We start from the raw sequence: 21,448 nt of genomic DNA, 5'->3' as shown, positions 1-21,448 counted from the left end.
AGGGGAAAATGAAGCCCCTTGGTGACATAGAACTGCAGGGCCTCCTCATGAGTTCCGATGCACATCCGCACTGGCAGGGTCTGGAAACGGATGGGACCAGCCAGCAACACCCGCCCACAATGGTCTCAACAGTTAACGGCGGGATGACAGGACAAAGGGGCAAGGAATGGCGTTGGGCAAAGGCTTCGTCCAGGAAGTTCGTCGTTGCCCCCGAATCCACGAGGGCCAACGCAGGATAGGTCCAAGTCCGTTGGGCAATATGCAGGGTCACAGAGAGCGTCAGGTGTCGAAACGGTCCGGAGTCTGTAGCCACAGAGTTGGGAGAAAGTGGGATCCCCGCCCAACCTAGTGTTGCCACCAAGCCGGGGGCCCCTCGTTTCCCGACCACTCCGGTGACTGAGGACGGCCAGACAAAGGACCCGCCATCAGAGAGTCCATGACAGGGACAGTGGCAGAAGGGGTTGTCTCCTGGAACTGAACGGGGGAAGCCACTGGAAGCAGAGGAGAGCTGGAGGGTACTGGAATGGCACAGCAAAATGTCCTGGGCCCCCGAAATGGAAACACAACCCGGACGCCTGCCGACGCCCCCGTTCCTCCGGGGTCTGGCGGGGTCAGGCGTAACTCACGTCCATCGGCTCCCCGGCGGAAACACGATCCATCAGGCATGGAGGCAGCGCTGGTTGAAAACGTCGGGGCGCAGGGGCCGGAGTCAGGGTTCCTACGATTGACAACCCCCGCTGAGGAACAGCTGTCGGCAGGACGCCTGAAGCACGGGGGTTGGACTGTCCCACTCGACGGGCTTCCCTGGCCAATAGCCTGGCCTCGATTGCCAGGCAATGCCGCTCCAAAGCGTCTAGAGTGCTGGGCAGCACCTCATGCACCATCTCATCCAACATAGTGTCCGATAATCCATCCTGAAAGGCCTCGAGCAGGGCAGCCTCATTCCATGGCCGTCTGCTCTTGCAACGGGTCCACGAATTGATGACGCAGCTGGTCACAGAAAGCAGTAAAGTTCTGAAGTAGAGGGTCATCTCTAGCCAGGTAAGGTGCCACCCACGACGCTGCAGGGCCAGCCAACAAGCTACAAAGAAACGCCACCTTGTGATCATCTCCAGGAAAGTGTACCATCTGGGCGTTTATAAACAGCTGCACTTGGCTCAGGAATGCAGAAAACAGCCGCCGGTCCCCCCAGAACTTTTCTGGCATCGTCACGTAACATTTCCACCTCGGCAAAGATGCTGGAGGAGGTACCACGGGTGGCGCCTGGGTGGGGCCGGCTGGTGGGACAAATCCTCCACCTGGCGTTGTAACACCAAGACCGTCTGGGTCAACTGCGCAATGTTCCTTCGCAACTCATCAAACACAGCCTGCATGTCAGCTGCAGAAACTGCCATGGTGTAAGGCAAAAACAGGAACCCAAAAAGCAAAAATGCCAAACAAGGAACAAGCAGCAGATAGCAGGAAGAAAAAACAAACAAACCACACCCAAACTGTGAACCAGGTGTGTCTGGTGGTTGGTGGAGTGTTATACTGTTCTGTCTGGGTCACTCCAGAAGCTAAAACCAACCCAAAAAGATAAGCCAGACACACCGGTAAAAGGCAAAGGCAGTTTATAGAATTCAAAGAAAACACAGGTAAAAGAAAATGTCCTTACAAACAGGAAAACGCTGGAACTTCAAAGATATGCAAGAGTCTTGCTGCCAAGACGAACCTGTAGATAGCAAACATACGCCTCCCACGAGTCTTCCAGACTGCTAGGCCACAAGCCAAGATTAGAGACGCCGAGAATCAAAGCAGGTCACCGCAACTCCAATTGATAACACTCCACATGGCTTCAAGGGCTTGCCTGCCTTTTAAACCCTGCTGATGAGGACCACACCCCAGCCCAGCTGTTTCTCATTCAATGGTGATAATATTTCTTTAACTGCTGCTTTCTTTGCTCTGACCGTCTCTGTCGCATGTCAATGACAGCTTGTGCATCATCGCCTAATGATTCCAAGCTACTGGCTGGGGAGAGCCCCCCCCCCCGGGGCTCTCATGCTATTCTCTTTCGTCCCATTCCTGACTTTCCTCTCCCCTGTCCAACTGCTCAGCCCCCTCCTCTTCGCTGTCCTGCTCCTCCGCTCATGGAGCCAGCAGAGACACAGCTGGTCCCTGAGCAGCCTCAGGCTGAATCACAACATTAAGTAATTTATGTGATATTGTGATATTCTATCAACAAACATTGACCTACCTTAGATAAAATATAGACATTGCTACTTTCAATTAAGTTAAAGATAGAGATAATAGACATTAACTATTTAAATATCTAAACATTTTGAAATAATAGATAATTTATTGAACTAAATTTTTGACTTATATATATTGCTAATTTGATTTATAATCAAATAGAAACTATAGAAACTATAGAAACTATAGAAACATAGAAACATAGAAGTCTGACGGCAGAAAAAGACCCCATGGTCCATCTAGTCTGCCCTTATACTATTTTCTGTATTTTATCTCAGGATGGATATATGTTTATCCCAGGCATGTTTAAATTCAGTTACTGTGGATTTATTTACCACGTCTGCTGGAAGTTTGTTCCAAGGATCTACTACTTTTTCAGTAAAATAATATTTTCTCATGTTGCTTTTGATCTTACCCCCAACTAACTTCAGATTGTGTCCCCTTGTTCTTGTGTTCACTTTCCTATTAAAAACACTTCCCTCCTGGACCTTATTTAACCCTTTAATATATTTAAATGTTTCGATCATGTCCCCCCCTTTTCCTTCTGTCCTCCAGACTATACAGATTGAGTTCATTGAGTCTTTCCTGATACGTTTTATACTTAAGACCTTCCACCATTCTTGTAGCCTGTCTTTGGACCCGTTCAATTTTGTCAATATCTTTTTGCAGGTGAGGTCTCCAGAACTGAACACAGTATTCCAAATGTGGTCTCACCAGCATTCTATATAGCGGGATCATAATCTCCCTCTTCCTGCTTGTTATACCTCTAGCTATGCAGCCAAGCATCCTACTTGCTTTCCCTACCGCCTGACTGCACTGTTCACCCATTTTGAGACTGTCAGAAATCACTAACCCTAAATCCTTTTCTTTTGAAGTATTTGCTAACACAGAACTGCCAATACAATACTCAGATTGAGGATTCCTTTTCCCCAAGTGCATTATTTTACATTTGGAAACATTAAACTGCAGTTTCAATTGCTTTGACCATTTATCTAGTAAAGCTAAATCATTTACCATATTACAGACGCCTCCAGGAATATCAACCCTATTGCATACTTTAGAGTCATCGGCAAATAGGCAAACCTTCCCTACCAAACCTTCCCCTATGTCGCTCACAAACATATTAAAAAGAATAGGACCCAGAACAGACCCTTGTGGCACACCGCTTGTAACCTGACTCTGCTCAGAATACTCTCCATTAACAATAACTCTCTGATGTCTACGCTTCAGCCAGCTGCAAATCTATTGAACTATCCAGGGATTAAGTCCAATCTTCACTAATTTATCTATCAGCTCTTTATGTGGAACCGTATCAAAGGCTTTGCTGAAGTCCAGGTAGGCAATATCCACGGCACCACCTTCATCCAACTCCTTTGTGACATAGTCAAAGAAATCAATGAGATTAGTCTGACATGATTTGCCTTCAGTAAAGCCATGCTGATTTGGGTCCAATAAGTTATTGTTTTTTAGGTGCTGATTTATCCTCTTTTTGAGTAGTGTCTCCATCATTTTAACTAAAAAAGAGGATAAATCAGAAATTATAGAAATTAAATAACTATAGAAATTAAATAGTGAATAATTAAATAATTTATGTGATATTGTGATATTGTATCAAAAAATGTTGACCTACCTTAGATAAAATATAGATATTGTTACTTTCAATTAAGTTAAAAATAGAGATAATAGAAATTAACTATTTAAATATCTACGCATTTTGAATAACCCTGAATAATAGATACATATACATATTATATATATTCTCAAACATTTGGCAAACTATTGTAATATTGATTAATTGACTTTGTCTTAATTATAACTATTTTCATATTTTATATACATTATATTATTATAGCAACTTTGATTAATTGATATTTAATGAATTAGTAATATGGTGATTTAAGTTCTTTAAATTTTTATATTCTTATACTAACAACTCTTTATATTACCACTTTATACATCTTTATAACCCACATATTTTACATATTACACATATTTATATATTTCATACATTTGATTTATAATCGATTCTTAAATTTTAGATGAATCTTTACCACTGAATTTTTCAGTCAGCTCTAATATTATCTAATTATACCCTTATTTCTTACACCTACATCTCTTTCAATTGCTGGCCACCCACACATAATTTAAATATCTCATACTTTCACGTCGGATTTTTCTTGAACTACTATCAAGATGTCTACGCCAAATCAGTCAACCTTAATAAAATCATGGAAGAAAAATACTAACCAGCCAACAACTCCAGCTCAACAACGTTCTGCAGAGACCGCCCCATCTGAAAAAACAACTGCTGCACAATCTTCCCAGCCAACCCCGATAATCACATTAAACTCCCTCTTTGAAATGATGATCAAAATGCAAGACTCAATAGACAGAAACTTTGAATCCTTGAGAGGAACAATAGGAGTAATAAAGGAAGATATTAAAAAAATTCAAGATCATGCGGGTCACCTCGACGAACACATGGGAAAGTTAGACGACTGGATGGAAGGTGTTCAAGAAACCATAATGCAAAATTCCCAAAGAATAACAAACATGGAAGAAACTACCGATACAATTTATTTATTTATTTATTTATTTATTTATTTATTTATTTATTTATTTATTTATTTATTTATTTATTTATTTATTTGATTTGTATGCCGCCCCTCTCCGTGGACACTAGACTACAATTTTCTGAAGCGAGAGCAGAGTACATTAACAAAACCTTAGAAGAATCGGTGATAAATCTCGAATTAGAAAAATCAGCCTTCTTTCTCCACTTTCAGAATATCACTGAATCAAAACACCAGGATCTTCCCAATAGAATGGCTGAAATACTGGCAAGCATCACTGGTAAAACCCCACAAGAAATGATAAATCAGATGGACGAAGTATTTCTATTTATTTATTTATTTATTATTTGGATTTGTATGCCGCCCCTCTCCGAAGACTCGAATTTCTACTTCTTATGCAAAACAACATAGGCTTCTGAGAGAAGTACATATTCAATTTCTCAAAAAACCAATTAGGGATGAAGTTTACAACATGTCCAAAGAAAACTCAACAACGTACAAAGGTAGAAACATTGTGGTCTTACACCAAATCCCAAGACTCTCCCAAGAGTGAGAGAAAAATGGAAGCCATATCAAACATTAGCAAATAAATTGAATAAAAACAATATACAATTTAGATGGCTTATAGCTGAAGGTATGATGGTCTCCCTTATTGACAAGAAATATAAAATCATCTCACTGGAAGAAGTGAAAGAATTTCATGATCATATTCTAAAAACATCTGAACAGACCAAACCGAAGGAAACCGACACCGGAGAGATACTTTCAACAGAAGAACTAAGCTCTGATGACAATCTACTGGGAAAAGACAGAGAAACAAAAAAATTAGACGATGAATACATTGGACAAGGACCAATTTCCCGAGCAAAGACTGAAGCTCGAAGAGAGAAATCAAAGGAATCCATACTCCAACAATAGACAAAATAAAATCACATTATTCTCTACTAACATAAAAGGTTTAAACTCGCATAGAAAGAGAGTAAAAATCTTCCACAAACTGTCTAATTTTAATTAGGATATAATATCCCTACAAGAAACTCACATCAAAAAAGATGAGACTACCTTATTACATTTCCCAAAATTTGAACTCTTCTGTTCATCTGCATCTGAAAAAAAAGAGGTATAGCTCTATATGTAAAAAAACCCTTCTCCCCTAAATTAATGTATGCCGATGGAAATGGCCAGTTATTGATAGTTCAACTAAAACTAGGAAATAAAAAATAACCATAATAACAATATACGCTCCATCTACCAAACAATCTACTTTCTTTAATAACCTACATAAGAAAATATTAGAATTGAATTTGACTAACTTTTTAATAATTGGAGATTTCAACAGCATAGTCGATAAAATCAAAGATCATAAGGGCAATACTAAACACCACTCGCGCAATACTTTACCCTCCACTTTTAACCAAATAATATATGAATTCGCCTTAAAGGACATATGGAGGTATTATTATCCAGATAGTATACAATATACCTTTTTCTCTCCCCCTCATAAAACCTGTTCCCGCATTGACATGGCTTGATCTAATCTTGAAATTATAAATGAAATTACAAATATACAAATATTAAATGCAACCTGGGCAGATCATAACCCCTTATTGTTAACAATCAAAGATTCTAATAATAAAACCTTCCATAGATGGTCTATGTACCAAACAATTATCAACCAACAAGAATTTCAAAATAAAATACAAAATGATCTCCCCCCATTTCTTAAAATTAATTTAAATGGCGAGACAACTAATCAAACAGTATGGGATGCTACTAAAGCTTATATCCACGGCATCTATATTTCCTATTCTGTAAAAAAAAACAAAAGAAAAATATGCTCAACTACAAAAATTAAACGCATCACTACAACTTGCTGAAAAAATACTACATAATGATCCCCAAAACAACGTAATTTTAGTTGAAATAAAAACAATTAAACATGAAATAAACTTAATAACACAACAACAAATCTCACAAAAAATAAAAACCGCAAAACAAACTCATTTTGAATCTGCTAACAAACCAGGCCGATGGCTAGCTCTCAGGTTGACCCATCAAAAGCTTGACAGGAATATTTATGCCCTAATTGATGCTTCTGGACACTTAAAAACAACCAATCTTGAAAAAAAACAAATAATTCAAGATTTCTCTCAACATCTTTATAAAACTTCAACAATAGACAGTGATCTATTGTTGAAATATCTACAACAAAATAAAAAAAACATTAATAAATGATGATCAAAGATCTTCCTTAAACAACCCAATTACAGAAATTGAATTTGCAATAGCAAAGCAAAAATAATAATAAAACCCCAGGTCCTGATGGAATTCCATCTGAATTTTACAAACAACATTTAGACATGATTTCACCCACACTGTTAGACATTTACAATGATGCACTTATTTATGCAAAGTTTCCTACTTCATGGTCCGAAGCATATATAACGCTCATCCCCAAAGATAATCAAAGTAAGCAACATCTAGAAAATTACAGACCTATAGCACTACTTAATACAGACTACAAAATATTTACTTCAATCATTGCAGACCGATTAAAGAAAATATTAAACAACATTATTCACTCCGATCAAAATGGATTTCTTCCACTAAGAAACATAGCAACAAATACTAGAATAATACTAAACACTATTGAATACTACGACAAATATTACGACAAACCAGTCGCACTAATATTTATGGATTTTAAAAAGGCATTCGATAGTCTTCAGTGGCATTATTTCATAAATCAAATTGAATACATGAACTTTGGTCCAAAATTTCTTAATTTAAAACCCTGCTGTTCTGTTCGAAAAAAGTTCCTAATGTTATGTTCGGGTCACATACGACCCGGACCGAAAAAAATTCATTTGAAGTGCTTATGTTTGGTCAATTTGAAAACTTTTTTCACTTGGAAAGTAGTCTGAACATTTCTGCACACAATGATATGAAAATTGAAATGAAAAAATTAATCCTTATTGGTTTATTTTGCACATAAATGTGCCGCCCCCCCCCCCGTTTTTGTGAATTTTTTTCAATTTATGGATAGTTTTGCTTGCAAAATCCATTCTATTTTACTAAAGTTGGTGTGGGATTGGTAGATTGAACCTTTCTGAACATAATGATATGAAAATTAAACTGAAAAAAATGATCCTTATTGGTTTATTTTGCTCATAAATGGGCCCCCATGCTTATACTCAAATAGGCTTATACTCGAGTAGGCTTATACTCGAGTATAAAACAGTACGGTCTTATATTCAAAAATAAACCAATAAGAATAATTTTTTTCAGTTCATTTCTATTTTTCTTATGTTTAGGATTGTTCAATTTAGTATATCAAAACTTTTGGGGGAATATTCCTTAGAGATTTGTAGCCTAAAAAAATATAAATTGACACGAAATTCAGAAAGGATGGGGGGAGGGGCTTTTTGATCAAAATAAAAATATAAGTCTCAATTTTTCCAGTTCAATTTTCATATCATTATGTTCATAAATGTTCAAACTAGTTTTCCAGTTGAAAAAGTTTTCAAAAAGATTAAATTCAAGTACCTAAAAAAAATATTTTTGGTCCGGTCATATACGAACAGAAACAGATTTGAAGTTATGATTTTTTTTTGCCCAGAAAACAAGTAGGCACCACCCCAAAAATATTTTTTGATGATCAGCATTGTTAAATTGAGTAAATGAATGCCTAAGATTTTAAAGAATATTTCGGATTTGGAGCATAAAAAAATAAAAACTGAAAATGATTGCAAGCAGCCGAGGGGGGGAGGCCTTATTTCTGATGTTAAAAAACCAGTAAGAATCATTTTTTTCAGTTCCTTTATATTTTTCTTATATTCAGAAATGTTCAAGCTACCAATCCCACACCAACTCCAGTAAAATAGAATGGATTTTGCAAGCAAAACTATCCATAAATTGAAAAAAATTCACAAAACCGGGGGGGGGGCGGCACATTTATGTGCAAAATAAACCAATAAGGATTAATTTTTTCATTTCAATTTTCATATCATTGTGTGCAGAAATGTTCAGACTACTTTCCAAGTGAAAAAAGTTTTCAAATTGACCAAACATAAGCACTTCAAATGAAGTGTTTTCGGTCCGGGTCGTATGTGACCCGAACATAACATTAGGAACTTTTTTTGCCCAGCAAAAACTAAGCCCCCCACCCCCCAAAAAAAATTCTCATAGAGAGAACCCCTGAAATGATGAAAAGTCATGAAATTTCAAGTTTCAGATATGCAGGGAAATTTTTTTACAGGGACTCAAACTTGGCTTCGGGTCACATACGACCCGAACAGAACAGCAGGGTTTTAAAGCTGTTTACACAAATCAATCTGCTAAAATTCTTTTTAATAACGACATCACGGAAAAAATACCCATAATAAAAGGTGTTCGTCAGGGATGCCCACTAGCTCCTCTTATTTTTATCCTAGCGATAGAAACATTTTTGAAAAGCATAAGAAACAACACTTTAATTCAAGGCATTACTATTAGAAATGAACAATATAAGCTGCAGGCCTTTGCAGACGATGTTGTATTTATAACCCAAGACCCAATACAAACTGCTCCCATTTTACTGAATGAAATAGACAAATTTGGAGAAATATCTGGTCTGAAAATTAACAAGACAAAAACCCTAATTAAAAACGACAACAAAACAAACTGCCCTTCTTGAAAATTTAATTAATATAAAAGTTGCCAAAAAAATCAAATATTTGGGCATATGGATGACCTCAAATTATAGCACCATAAAAAAAGACAATTATGATCACCTGCTCAAAGATATTCAAAAAGATTTGTCCAGATGGTCTAAATTGAAATTATCTCTTATGGGGAAAATATTTGCCATTAAATCTAATATTTTGCCAAGATTTCTATATCTTTTCCAAGTAGCCCCAACAAATTTGAACAAATCATTTTTTTGAATCATTGCATAAAGAAATAAGGAAATTCATCTGGGCAAAGAAGAAGTCGAGAATAAAATTGAAAAATCTTCAGGATCATAGAATTAGAGGTGGCCTTGGACTCCCAAACTTTTATACATATTATCAGGCAATGATCTTAACAATGATAAGAGATTGGGTGATTCTTAAAAATAGAAGACTCCTAACCATAGAGGGCTTTGATCTTCTTGCTGGATGGCATGCATTCTTAATAATGGATTATCATAAAATACCTAAATACTTTAAAAATCATTACCTCCGAAAAACTTTAATAACAATTTGGTACTCGATAAAGAAGAACTACTACACCTCAATACCTAAATGGTTATCCCCAAACGAATTAATTACCTATCCTAAACTTTTTCCCCCTACCAAAATATTAAGATATCATCAGCTATTAGACAAAAATGACATTTTTCTACCCAAACAACAATTACAAGACGGAGGGATAAATATACATTGGCTATCATATCTACAAATTTTATCAAAATATAATGAACATAAAAACCAATTTGGATTTCAAAATGACAATGTAATAGATACAATCTTTTTTGGCCCATTAGCAAAAATGATTTCCAAATTATATAATTATCTATTAATGCAGGACAACTGTGACGAACAAGTTAAAGGATGTATGATAGCCTGGGCCCAAAATTTCGGACACACGATTAATCTAATAGAGTGGGGGAAAACCTGGACAATAAATTACAAGATGACCACAGCAATATTCCACAAAGAAAATCAATTAAAAATGTTTTACCGATGGCACTTGCCCCCAGCAAGATTATCTAAAATGTTCCCCAATTTCCCCCCCAATTGCTGGAAATGCAAAATAAAACCAGGAACATACTATCATGCATGGTGAACCTGCATATATGCTAAAAATATTGGACAAACATCAAAAAATTAATAGACCAAGTCATGTCAATCAATTTATTATTTAAACCGGAAACATACCTTCTTGGTATATTTAGGAAAAACCTTACACAAACACAAAAATATCTTATCTTACAAATTCTGACTGCAGCAAGAATTTCATATGCCCTCTTTTGGAAACAAGAAAAAGCCCCATCAATATTGGTAGTCATTACTAAAATTATGGAGTGCGTGGAGATGTCCAAAATAGCAATGGAAATAAAAAAGACTCAGACTACTATAAAAAATGGGATAATTGGTACAAATGGGTCATAGCAAAAAAATATCAAATTTTCATATCATGAAAGTAATAAGCCTATCTCATCTTTGACCGTTCTAAACCGAAACAAAACCAACCTTCAAAATAATTCCAAAACCAACTAAACTGAAATCCAATTTGAAAATGATTTTATATCATATCTCTCTTTATTCGTCTTTAAACCAAATAGAAATTTTTACACACCACATAATATATCAATGCAAATACTCATCAATTCCTATATCAATTCTTACATTTTTTTCTCATACAAAATACATTTATTACACCTTACATATACACCCCCTATTATTTTACTATACCATGTCGTACCACCTAAAAACGTCTGCGTCACACGCAGATTTACCCCCCTCAATACTTCTTAATCTTTTCTTCTTTTCACAAATCACTTTCTACTAACCTATATATATATATATATATATATATATATATATATATATATATATATGCATTGGAAATTAAAGGTATGAATTACAAACATAAGATACAAATGGTAATAACAAGGATATTGTCAACCTGCGCTGCCTGCTGCTGCATTCTTTGCTTGGCTGTCATAGAGATGGGGAGGGGTAGATAATAAGGGGGGTTGGGAAGTGTGCAGGAGTAGAAAACTTTTGTTAAGTTTCGATTTCCCAGGGGTCGGCGAGACCGTTAGATGGGCAAATTCCTGAGAAGCCCGGGAGGAGCATCTTGGACCACCTGATGCGTCTGGACAATGGAGATTGGGTGCATGCCCAACAGGGGGGTGGAAAAGGGGGTTTGAGTATAGGGGTTACACGCCATTTCCTTCAGACTTTGCTTTGCTTTTGATGCTTCAAGTTCTGGGTATGGGTTTACCAAATTGGAAGATATATTACCAAGCGACTAAGGCCTTATGGTTAAAAGACTGGGTAACTTTGGAAAATAAAAGACTCTTAACTATTGAAGGCCACAACCTGCGATATGGGTGGCACAAATATTGGTGGAACAACAAAGAAAAAATACATAGATATTTTTAAAATCACTATATTAGAGGCATATTGATACAAAATTGGCTAGAATTTTTTTTAAAAAAATTTAATATTCCAAAATGGCTTTCCTCCTTGGAGGCAATAATATATCCAAATTTAATTGAGATAAACAATACTATTATCAAAAACTGCTATTAGATCAAAATGAAATTAAATCAAGGTCAGAGTTAGCAGAAGAAGGCATAATTATAGATTGGTGGTTACAGAATAAGCATACATTTGATCTCAAAAAATTTGGTTTTCAACCCAGAGAGCAGGAAATTGATTTAAAAAAATTAAGCCAAGAGGGAAAAGCAATTTCAAAGTTTTATAAATGTTTGTTAAACAAGGAAATGGGGGAGGAGAGAGTCAAAGAAGTGATGATAAAATGGGCACAGAATATAGGCCACGTGATAAACTTGGAGAAATGGGAATCCCTTTGGAGCTATAATCTGAAACTGACTATTTCGGCTGCTTATAAAGAAAATCTTTATAATTTTTTTTACCATTGGCATCTTACACCAGTTAAATTAGCAAAAATCTATCAAGGAAAATCTCCAAACTGCTGGAAGTGTAAAGATGAGATAGGAACATACTACCATATGTGGTGGACTTGTGGGAAGGCTAGACATTTCTGGAGGAAAATATGGAAATGGGTAAAAGAAATTACTTTAGTTGAGAAAAAATTTGAACCAGAAATTTTTATATTGGGAATGATTGATAGCAACATTAAAAAAGTGGATAAATACCTTATTATACACTTAATTACTGCCGCTAAAATATGCTACGCCCAAAATTGGTAAAAGGACCACATACCCACAAATGTACATATTATAAATAAAATAATGGAATTGGCTGAAATGAATACATTAACTATGCAGATTAAAGACAGAGAAGATACAGTCTCCTACAAAATTTGGGACAAATGGTATAATTTGCTACAAAAAATGAGAAGAACTGAGAACAACAAGCTTTTGCCCACATCGCAAAAAGGAATTTTACCAAAATTAAAATTAAGACCTTTTTTTCTTAACTCAGTCATTCCATAATCTTTATAGGCTAGAATTGTTTTTTAGTCCTTTATCTTTTGGTAAATTAGCAGAGTTAATAAACCGTTTATCTATAAGAGATGAAAAAAACCCCACATTTCTAAAATAAGTTTAAAATTTTATACTACTCCCCTTTTTTATTAAGATTATTATTGTTTCTATACTTTCAAAGTTTTTATGATATGTTTTTATTGTAACTTTAAAATAGAAAGAGATATTAAAAATGTTCTGTTCGTTTTTAAAAAATATAATTTAGGAAAGCGTGAAAAATATAGAAATGGCATTCCGCAAGTTAAATGTTATATTGTAAATTTACAAAATATAATAAGGAAAGAAGGAGAGAGAAAAATATCTCTCCAATTGTTACTTTATTTTACTTTTGATATTCTAAATTTCTTTTTGCTTTTCACTTTTTGTATTTTCTTTTCTTTTTTTTTCTTCAAATGTGTTCATATCTGCTTTTGATTTCAGTTCTGTTTTGTACATTAAAAAAAGTATAAGTATTTTAGCTATTGAAATAATATAATATCAGTACAATATGTCCAAATATATAAAATGTGAGGTAACTCAAAAAAAGAAGATGCAATGATGTAACAATGCAGAATCACTTATTATATTTATTGTATTATTGTATTATTGTTTTTACAAAGGAGACTGAAAAAAGTTAATAAACTGTATTCATTATTTTTTAAAAATCTCATGGGGGTATGTGCGCACATGCAAGCTTTTGGTGATTTTTTTTGCTTCAGTGCATGCACAGAACCAAAAAACTGCTGAAATCTTGCGTGCATGCATGTCCCCTCATGAGATTTGGTTTCCTGCACAGGCACAGAAGCAAAAATACACTGGGAGGTGTGTGTGCATGCAGGAGAATAGAAGCTGCATGTACAGTGCAACTTTCACTATTGGTGCTCCGTCCTCAGCCATACCAGCAGGGCCATCAGGAATTTTGGGGGCCCATACAGCCTAAGTGTCTGGGCCTCCCCCCGCCATTTTAAAACTACTGCCCCCCAAATCCCATGCCATGCCCACCATGGCCACACATCCTAGGCAATCCTTCCCCCGGCTCTCTGAGGTCAAACACAGCCCTGATGTGGCCCTCAATTAAATTGAGTTTGACACCCCTGACCTAGAGGCTAAATCCTATGAACAAGGGCTAAGAGAACGAATATGTTTAGCTCAACAAATAGAAAACTGAGGGGGAATATAATAGTAGTTTCCCAATCTTTAAAGGGCTGCCACAGAGCAGATGGCATTTATTTATTCTCCATGTCACCTGAAGGTAGTACAAGAAGCAATGGGCGGAACCTCACCAAGAGGAAATGCAATCTGGAAATAAGGAAAAACATGGGACTGGGCGGCATATAAATAAATAAATGAATGAATGAATGAATGAATGAATGAATAAATAAATAAAATAAATAAATAAATAAACAAACAAACCCCTTCTTTTTTATTAAAAGAAATTAATAATTTAGAAAAAACAAAATCCATTACTATTAAAACTAAAACAACCAACAAAACTATTAATAAAAACAGGTGAGGGCTGGGGGGGTTTTCTGTTACTATTTAAGTGCTTTTACCATATGCTTTAAATCAAGAATCACTTCTCTCTCTGTTTCTCTCTCTTTCCTATCATTCTCTGCCTCAATCATTTTCTCATTTCTCTTTTTTTCTATCATCTCTCTCTCTCTCTTCCTTCCACTCTTCTCTCTCTCTTTCTTCCTCTCTCTCACTCTCTTCCTTCCTCTCTCCTCTCTCTCTCTCTTTCTTTCTCTTTCTTTCTTTCTTTCTCTCTCTCTCTTTCTCTATCTTGCTTTCTTCCTCTCTCTCTCTTCCTCCCTCTCTCATCTCTTTCTTTCTTTCTTTCTTTCTTTCTCTATCTCTCCCCCTCTTGCTCTCTCTCTCTTTTTCTCTTTCCCTCTCTTGTTTTCTTTCTCTCTCTCTCTTGCTTTCTCTCTCACACTCTTTCTCTCTTCTTTTCTTTCTCTCACTCTTTCTCTCTCTTGTTCTCTCTCTCTTGCTATCTCTTTCTCTTCCTCCCCCTCTCTCTTTCTCACTTTCTTTCTATCTTGCTCTGTCGCTGTCATTCTCTCTCGTTCTCCGGAGGCTGGCGAAAGTGATTTTCAATGTCGGGCGTGCAAGCTGGCGCGCGCTCTCCCCATCCCCCTGCCATCCCACCCAGAACATTCAAAGTAAGAAAAGCCTTCGCTGGCTTACTTTGAATATTCCGGGCAGGCTGGCAGGGGGATGGGGAGAGCGCGCACCGGCCCGCACGCCTGACATTGAAAATCACCTTCGCCGGCCCCCACTGTGAGAACACCTGCCCCACCTCTCCTGCAGCCCCCTTGCTGAGAGCCCGGGACAAAAGCGCTCTCAGCGAAGGTGGGAAGCCGAGGAGAAAGAGAGGCGGATCGGGCGGGCGAGGGGCAGCGGTGAGTAGCCAGGGGCACGAGGGGGCTAGAGGCGCGGGGGGGCGGGGGCAGCTGCAGCTCTGTGTACGCCCTTGGAAAAGGGTGCTTGGGGGGCGTTTTGGGGTGCGCTGGTGCAGGCGTGCACAGCCTACAGCAGGGGACGGTGCTGGGCACAATGACTGCTACGGGCGCCAGGGGGCCGGCACACAGTGGTGGGCCAAAACTGCCCCCCCTATTTTTCAATTTGGCCGGGCCCCTGATGCCAATACCAGTAATACTGGCCTATCGGCGGCCCTGCGTACCGGTAGCAACCAGCTACTGCATCAGTTGGTCATAATCCATCCCTTATTCTGATTCAGCAGGAAATTCCTGCAGTAGCTTCAAATCAGATGTAAGTTCAGATCCACAGCTTACCTTTCTGCACTGGATATGGTGGGTCAATGCCCAAACAGTATTCCCAAAAATCAGGGCAACAGTCAGAGATGGTTCGGTTGCAGAAGAGGTCACAGTAGCAAAGGGTATCAAAGTAGGGGACGGTGCAGGCATCATCCCTGCCGTAACAACAAGCATCTTGCTGGCCACAGTATGAGCCTTCTGCATCCCGTATCCCTTGTTCATGCAATCCAGGTACCAGTTCCCTCCGTGTACGATGCATCTGAGCAGGAAGAGTCTCACCCATCAACAGCAAGGTGCACAGAAGAATCCAGCTTTCCATGGCGTCTTCTGATTTACTGAATCCCAGATGTCCTGGAGAGAGAAGACCAATGAATCAGGAAGCACATAGCACAACGTCTGCCTAGCCCAGTCTGCTAAGAACAGATATGAATTGCCCACAGGTGAACTACAATGTCTTGGTAGCTATTTTTCCCCATGTCCCTCAAGACCATTTCCTCTTTCCTCTACCCCTGGCTTTCACCTGGATTAGAAATTCCAGGACAAAATATGGTTGCCTGGGCCCAAAATTTGGTTATTTTGATAAATCTATCAGAATGGGATAAAATCTGAGCCCAGAATTACAAATTAACTATAGCCTAACTTTAGAGAAAACATCTACAGGATGTTCTACCGCTGGCACCCTCCTCCAGCCCCACTATCTATAATGTTTCCAAGTACAACTCCTTTCTGTTAGAAACGTAAACAAAAAATAGGGACCTATTACCATCTCATTTTTGCCCAGAAACCTGGACATTTGGGGCCCTGGACTATCAATCAGGGTCTCATACTAGACTTTTTTTGAACTTAATAATGATTAAGATCTGATTTTATATTATCAATATCAATATTAGCTTAATATAAATTTTTCTATTTTTATTTCATATTTATATATTGTGATATATTTTATTAGTGCTTTTAATTACTACTAATTTAATCTATTTTTAATATTATTGGGGGGATTCTTAATTAATGGATGACTGGGATGGATGTAATATTGTGCATGAGACGAATGATTGGTATGATTGGGATGGTTGGGGTGGGTGGGGTTACGGTATGGATGAGATGAATGGTAACAGTATGAATGATAGATTTGGCCCACCTGACGCTCGAGAGGCGGGAGGGGAAGGGGCACCGATCTCTGGGGTGGCAGAGGGTCGGAATATTCCGGTATTGCTGGGGAGAGGCAGATATGGCAGGGGCCACGGAGTTAGCCGTTCCAGGGGAACGAGGGACCGTTGCTTAATAACGATCCCTTGTTCTGGCTCCGTGAGCCCAACCTTGGGCACTGGTGATGAGTGTAACTCTGGCCCTGGGCTCAGGTTGCTGCTGCTCAATGCCAGGTTGGTGGTAAATAAAGCTCTCCTCATCCGGGATCTGATCCTGGATGAGGAGGCTGACCTGGCATGTATTACTGAAACCTGGCTGGGCCCAGAGGGAGGAGTTCCTCTCTCTGAAATTTATTTATTTATTTATTTATTTTATTTATTAATAGAGTTGAAAGGGACCGTTAGGTCATCGAGTCCAACCCCCTGCCTGAGCAGGAAACCCTACAGCACCCCAGCCAAATGGAAGTCCAATCTCCTCTTGAAGGTGTCCAGAGTTGGGGAGTTCACCACCTTCCCTGGCAGGCAGTTCCATTGGTTGATCGCTCTGACCGTCAGGAAGTTCTTCCTTATTTCCAGGTTGAATCTCTCCTTGGTCAGCTTCCAACCATTGTTCCTCGTCCGGCCCTCTGGTGCCCTGGGGAATAAAGAGACCCCCTCCTCACCGTGGCAACCCCTCAAGTATCTGTAAACTGCTATCATGTCTCCTCTAGACCTTCTTTTTTCTAGGCTGTCCATGCCCAGTTCTCTCAATCTCTCTTCGTAAATCTTGGTTTCGAGTCCCCTAATCATTTTGGTTGCTCTTTTTTGCACCTTCTCCAGAGTTTCGATGTCTTTTTTGTAGTGAGGTGGCCAAAATTGGATGCAGTACTCCAGGTGGGGTCTGACCAGGGCATAGTAGAGTGGTATTAGTACTTCCCTGGTCTTGGAGCGTATTCCTCTGTTGATGCAGCTTAGGATTGAGTTGGCTTTTTTGGCTGCTGCTGCACATTGCTGACTCATGTTTAGTTGATTGTCCACCAAGACTCCAAGATCTCTTTCGCAGTCACTACTGCTGAGTGGGGTATCTCCCAGGCTGTATGTATGTCTAGGGTTCTTTTTGCTGAGGTGGAGGACTCTGCATTTGTCGGTGTTGAACCTCATTTTGTTGGTATGGGCCCACTGTGATAGTCTGTCTAGGTCCTTTTGTACTCTGAGCCTGTCCTCAAGGGTGTTGGCTACCCCCGCCAGCTTGGTGTCATCTGCAAATTTTATTAGTTCCCCTTTTATTCCCTCGTCCAGGTCATTGATGAAGATGTTAAAGAGTACAGGACCCAGGACAGAGCCCTGTGGTACTCCGCTGTCTACTTTTTTCCATGTGGATTTGGTCCCGTTGAGGACAACTCGTTGGGTGCGGTTGGTCAGCCAACTGTTTATCCATCTACATGTGTAGTAATCTACTCCATTTTTTTCTAGTTTGTGGATTAGGAGATTGTGGTCGACTTTATCGAAAGCCTTACTGAAGTCCAAGTATATGAGGTCCACTGAGTTGCGTTGGTCAACTGACTTGGTTATGGTGTTGAAAAAAGATATGAGATTGGTTTGGCATGATTTGTTTCTGATGAATCCGTGCTGGCTATTGGATATGATCTTGTTTGTTTCTAGGAAGTGGGTAAGTTGTTTTTTGATTATTTTCTCCAGTATTTTTCCAGGTATAGAGGTCAGATTGATTGGTCTGTAGTTACCTGGGTCGGTCTTTTTGCCTTTTTTGTGGATGGGGACTACGTCAGCTCGCTTCCAGTCTTCCGGTAGGTCTCCAGTGATCCAGGATATTTGGTAGATGAGGAGGAGTGGTTCCGCTATGGTGTCTGCCAATTCTTTTAGGACTTTGGGGTGAAGTCCGTCTGGCCCTGGTGATTTGTATTCGTTGAGTTCCCTCAGGTAGTCCCTCACTGTGCTTTTGTCTATGTTGAGTTCGGTTCTGGGGCAGTTTGTTGCAGTTAAATTGCAGATTGGTTGGAGGGAGGTTCCCTTTTGTGTGAAGACTGATGCAGAGTAGGCGTTGAGTAGCTGTGCTTGGTCATTGCTGTCTGTGATTTCTCTACCCTCTTCGTTTTTTAGTGTGACGATTGTTTCTTTGATTTTCTTCTTATTGTTGATGTATTGGAAGAATCTTTTTTTGTTGTCTTTGACTTCCGCTGCAAGGTGTTGTTCATATTGTGCCTTTGCTGTTTTTATTTTTTGTTTGCAGGAACTGGCTGTTTGCTGGTATTCCGCTTTGGTTATGAGTCCTTCTTTCCATTGTTTGTACTTAGCTTTTTTTTCCTTTTATGTCATCTGCGAGGGCTTTGTTTAGCCATGCAGGTTTGATTTTGGTTTTCCTGTTTTTCCTTTTCATGGGGATTGCGTTGTTTTGGGCGTCTATGATGCTGTTTTTTAGGATCACCCAGGCTTCCTGAGTGGTTTTTCCTTCTAAGAGTTCATTCCAGGGGCATTGTTCAAGGTTCGCTCTGAGCTTGTTAAAGTCCGCTTTTCTGAAGTCTGGGACTGTAGTGGTGTTGGGTATAGTAGCTAGTGATTGCACTATGTTGAATTTGAGGATGACGTGGTCGCTCTCTCCCAGTTTCCCTTCTTCTTCTGTTCCCTCTATTGTTTCTTCCCTGTTTGTTAGTATTAGGTCTAATATAGCATTCCCTCTGGTTCCTGTTTCGACTTTTTGGGTTAGAAAGTTGTCAGCTAGACTGGAAAGAAATTTGGCAGACTTTCCGCTTGGTGCTGAGTTAGTTTTCCAGTTGATGTCTGGGTAGTTGAAGTCCCCCATTATTGTCGTGCTGTGTTTGTTGCATATGTCTGTTAGTTGGCATGTGAAGAGGTCGTCCATTGTATTTGCCCAGCCGGGTTTCAGATATGGCATTAACCTCGACCCCAGGGAAGGGGGGGGAGGAGTGGCTATTATAGCCAGGGAGAGCCTTTGCCTACGTGGACTCATTGCTCCAGAAATTGCGGGTTGCGAGTCTCTCTTGGTGAAGTTGGACTTAGGGGTTCAGGTGGGCTTATTTCTCACGTACCTGCCTCCCAGCTGCGTGTCAAAAGCCCTGCCTGTGCTACTCGAGGAGGTAGCCGGGTTGGCGGTGGAGTTCCCCGGACATATTGTCTTGGGGGACTTCAACCTGCCATCACTCGGCGAAACCTCTGGGTTGGCATAGGAGTTCATGGCCACCATGACAGCCATGGACCTGACTCAAGTAGTACAGGGTCCGACTCATGAGGGAGGACACGCACCTGACATGGTATTCCTCTCCGAGCAATTGAGTAATGGTCTGAGACTAAGGGGCTTAGAAGCATTGCCTTTGTTATAGTCAGACCATTTTCTACTACGGCTTGACTTCCTGGCTCCAATCCTTCCTCGCAGGGAGGCGGAACCAATTAAGATGTTCCGCCCCAGATGCCTCATGGACCCTGAGGGCTTTCAGATGGCGCTTGGGGTTATTCCAGAGGCACTCGTCCACAGTTTGGCGGAGTCTCTTGCGGAGGCCTGGAACAAGGCTGCAGCGGAAGCTCTTGAATGGATTGCGCCTTTGCGACCTCTCCGTGGCGCTAGACCCCATAGAGCTCCATGGTTCAACGAGGAGCTCCGGGAGTTGAAACACCAGAAGAGACGTCTAGAGAAGCGATGGAGAAAAAGTAGGTCTGAATCTGATCGAACACTTGTAAGAGCTCACATTAAGACTTACAAAGTGGCGCTCAAGGCGGCAAGATGCGCGTACCATGCCGCCTTGATTGCATCAGCGGAATCCCGCTCTGTTTAGGGTGACCCGCTCCCTTCTTAATCAGGGGGGAGTTGGGGAACCCTTGCAGAGCAGTGCCGAGGATTTTAACACATTTTTCGCTGATAAAATCGCTCAGATCCAGGCCGTCCTCGACTCCAATTGGAAAACTAGAGTCGACTGACAACGACTCAGTCAAGGTGACTGGGCCCATACTTGTCCACCTGTCTGCGAAGAGTTTGATCTGGTGACACCTGATGAAGTGGACAAGGCCATTGGAGCTGTGAGTTCCGCCACCTGTTTACTTGATCCGTGTCCCTCCTGGCTGGTCTCGGCCAGCAGGGAGGTGACACGGAGCTGGGTCCAGGAGATTGTCAATGCTTCCTTGGGGAGGGGATTTTTTCCAACACTCTATAAAGAGGCGCTCGTGCGCCCCCTCCTCAGGAAGCCTTCCCTGGACCCAGCCGTACTTAATAACTATCGTCCAGTCTCCAACCTTCCCTTTATGGGGAAGGTTGTTGAGAAGGTGGTGGCACTCCAGCTCCAACGGTCCTTGGAAGAAGCCTATTATCTAGGTCCCCAGCAGTCGGGTTTCATGCCCGGTTACAGCACGGAAACTGCTTTGGTCGCGTTGATGGATGATCTCTGGTGGGCCCGGGACAGGGGTTTATCCTCTGTCCTGGTGCTTCTTGACCTCTCAGTGGCTTTCGATACCATCGACCATGGTATCCTTCTGCACCGGCTGGAGGGGTTGGGGGTGGGAGGCACTGTTCTC

At 40.0% G+C, this 21,448-nt stretch overlaps 1 protein-coding gene across 1 annotated transcript in view; it reads right to left on the bottom strand.

The window, feature by feature from the left end:
• LOC139155656 (tubulointerstitial nephritis antigen-like) overlaps positions 1-21,448 on the bottom strand; it is a 169,971-nt gene that overhangs the window by 143,831 nt on the left and 4,692 nt on the right. Inside the window, exon 2 of the mRNA XM_070730880.1 lies at positions 15,804-16,136. Coding sequence (XP_070586981.1) covers positions 15,804-16,104 — 301 coding nt within the window. The 5' untranslated portion in view covers positions 16,105-16,136. The remainder of the gene's footprint in view (positions 1-15,803; positions 16,137-21,448) is intronic.

The sequence above is a fragment of the Erythrolamprus reginae genome, unplaced genomic scaffold (assembly GCF_031021105.1).
Source record: "Erythrolamprus reginae isolate rEryReg1 unplaced genomic scaffold, rEryReg1.hap1 H_4, whole genome shotgun sequence".
Lineage (NCBI taxonomy): Eukaryota > Metazoa > Chordata > Lepidosauria > Squamata > Dipsadidae > Erythrolamprus > Erythrolamprus reginae.
Note: the sequence above shows the minus strand (reverse complement) of the source record. Positions and strands in the feature narration are given on the sequence as shown.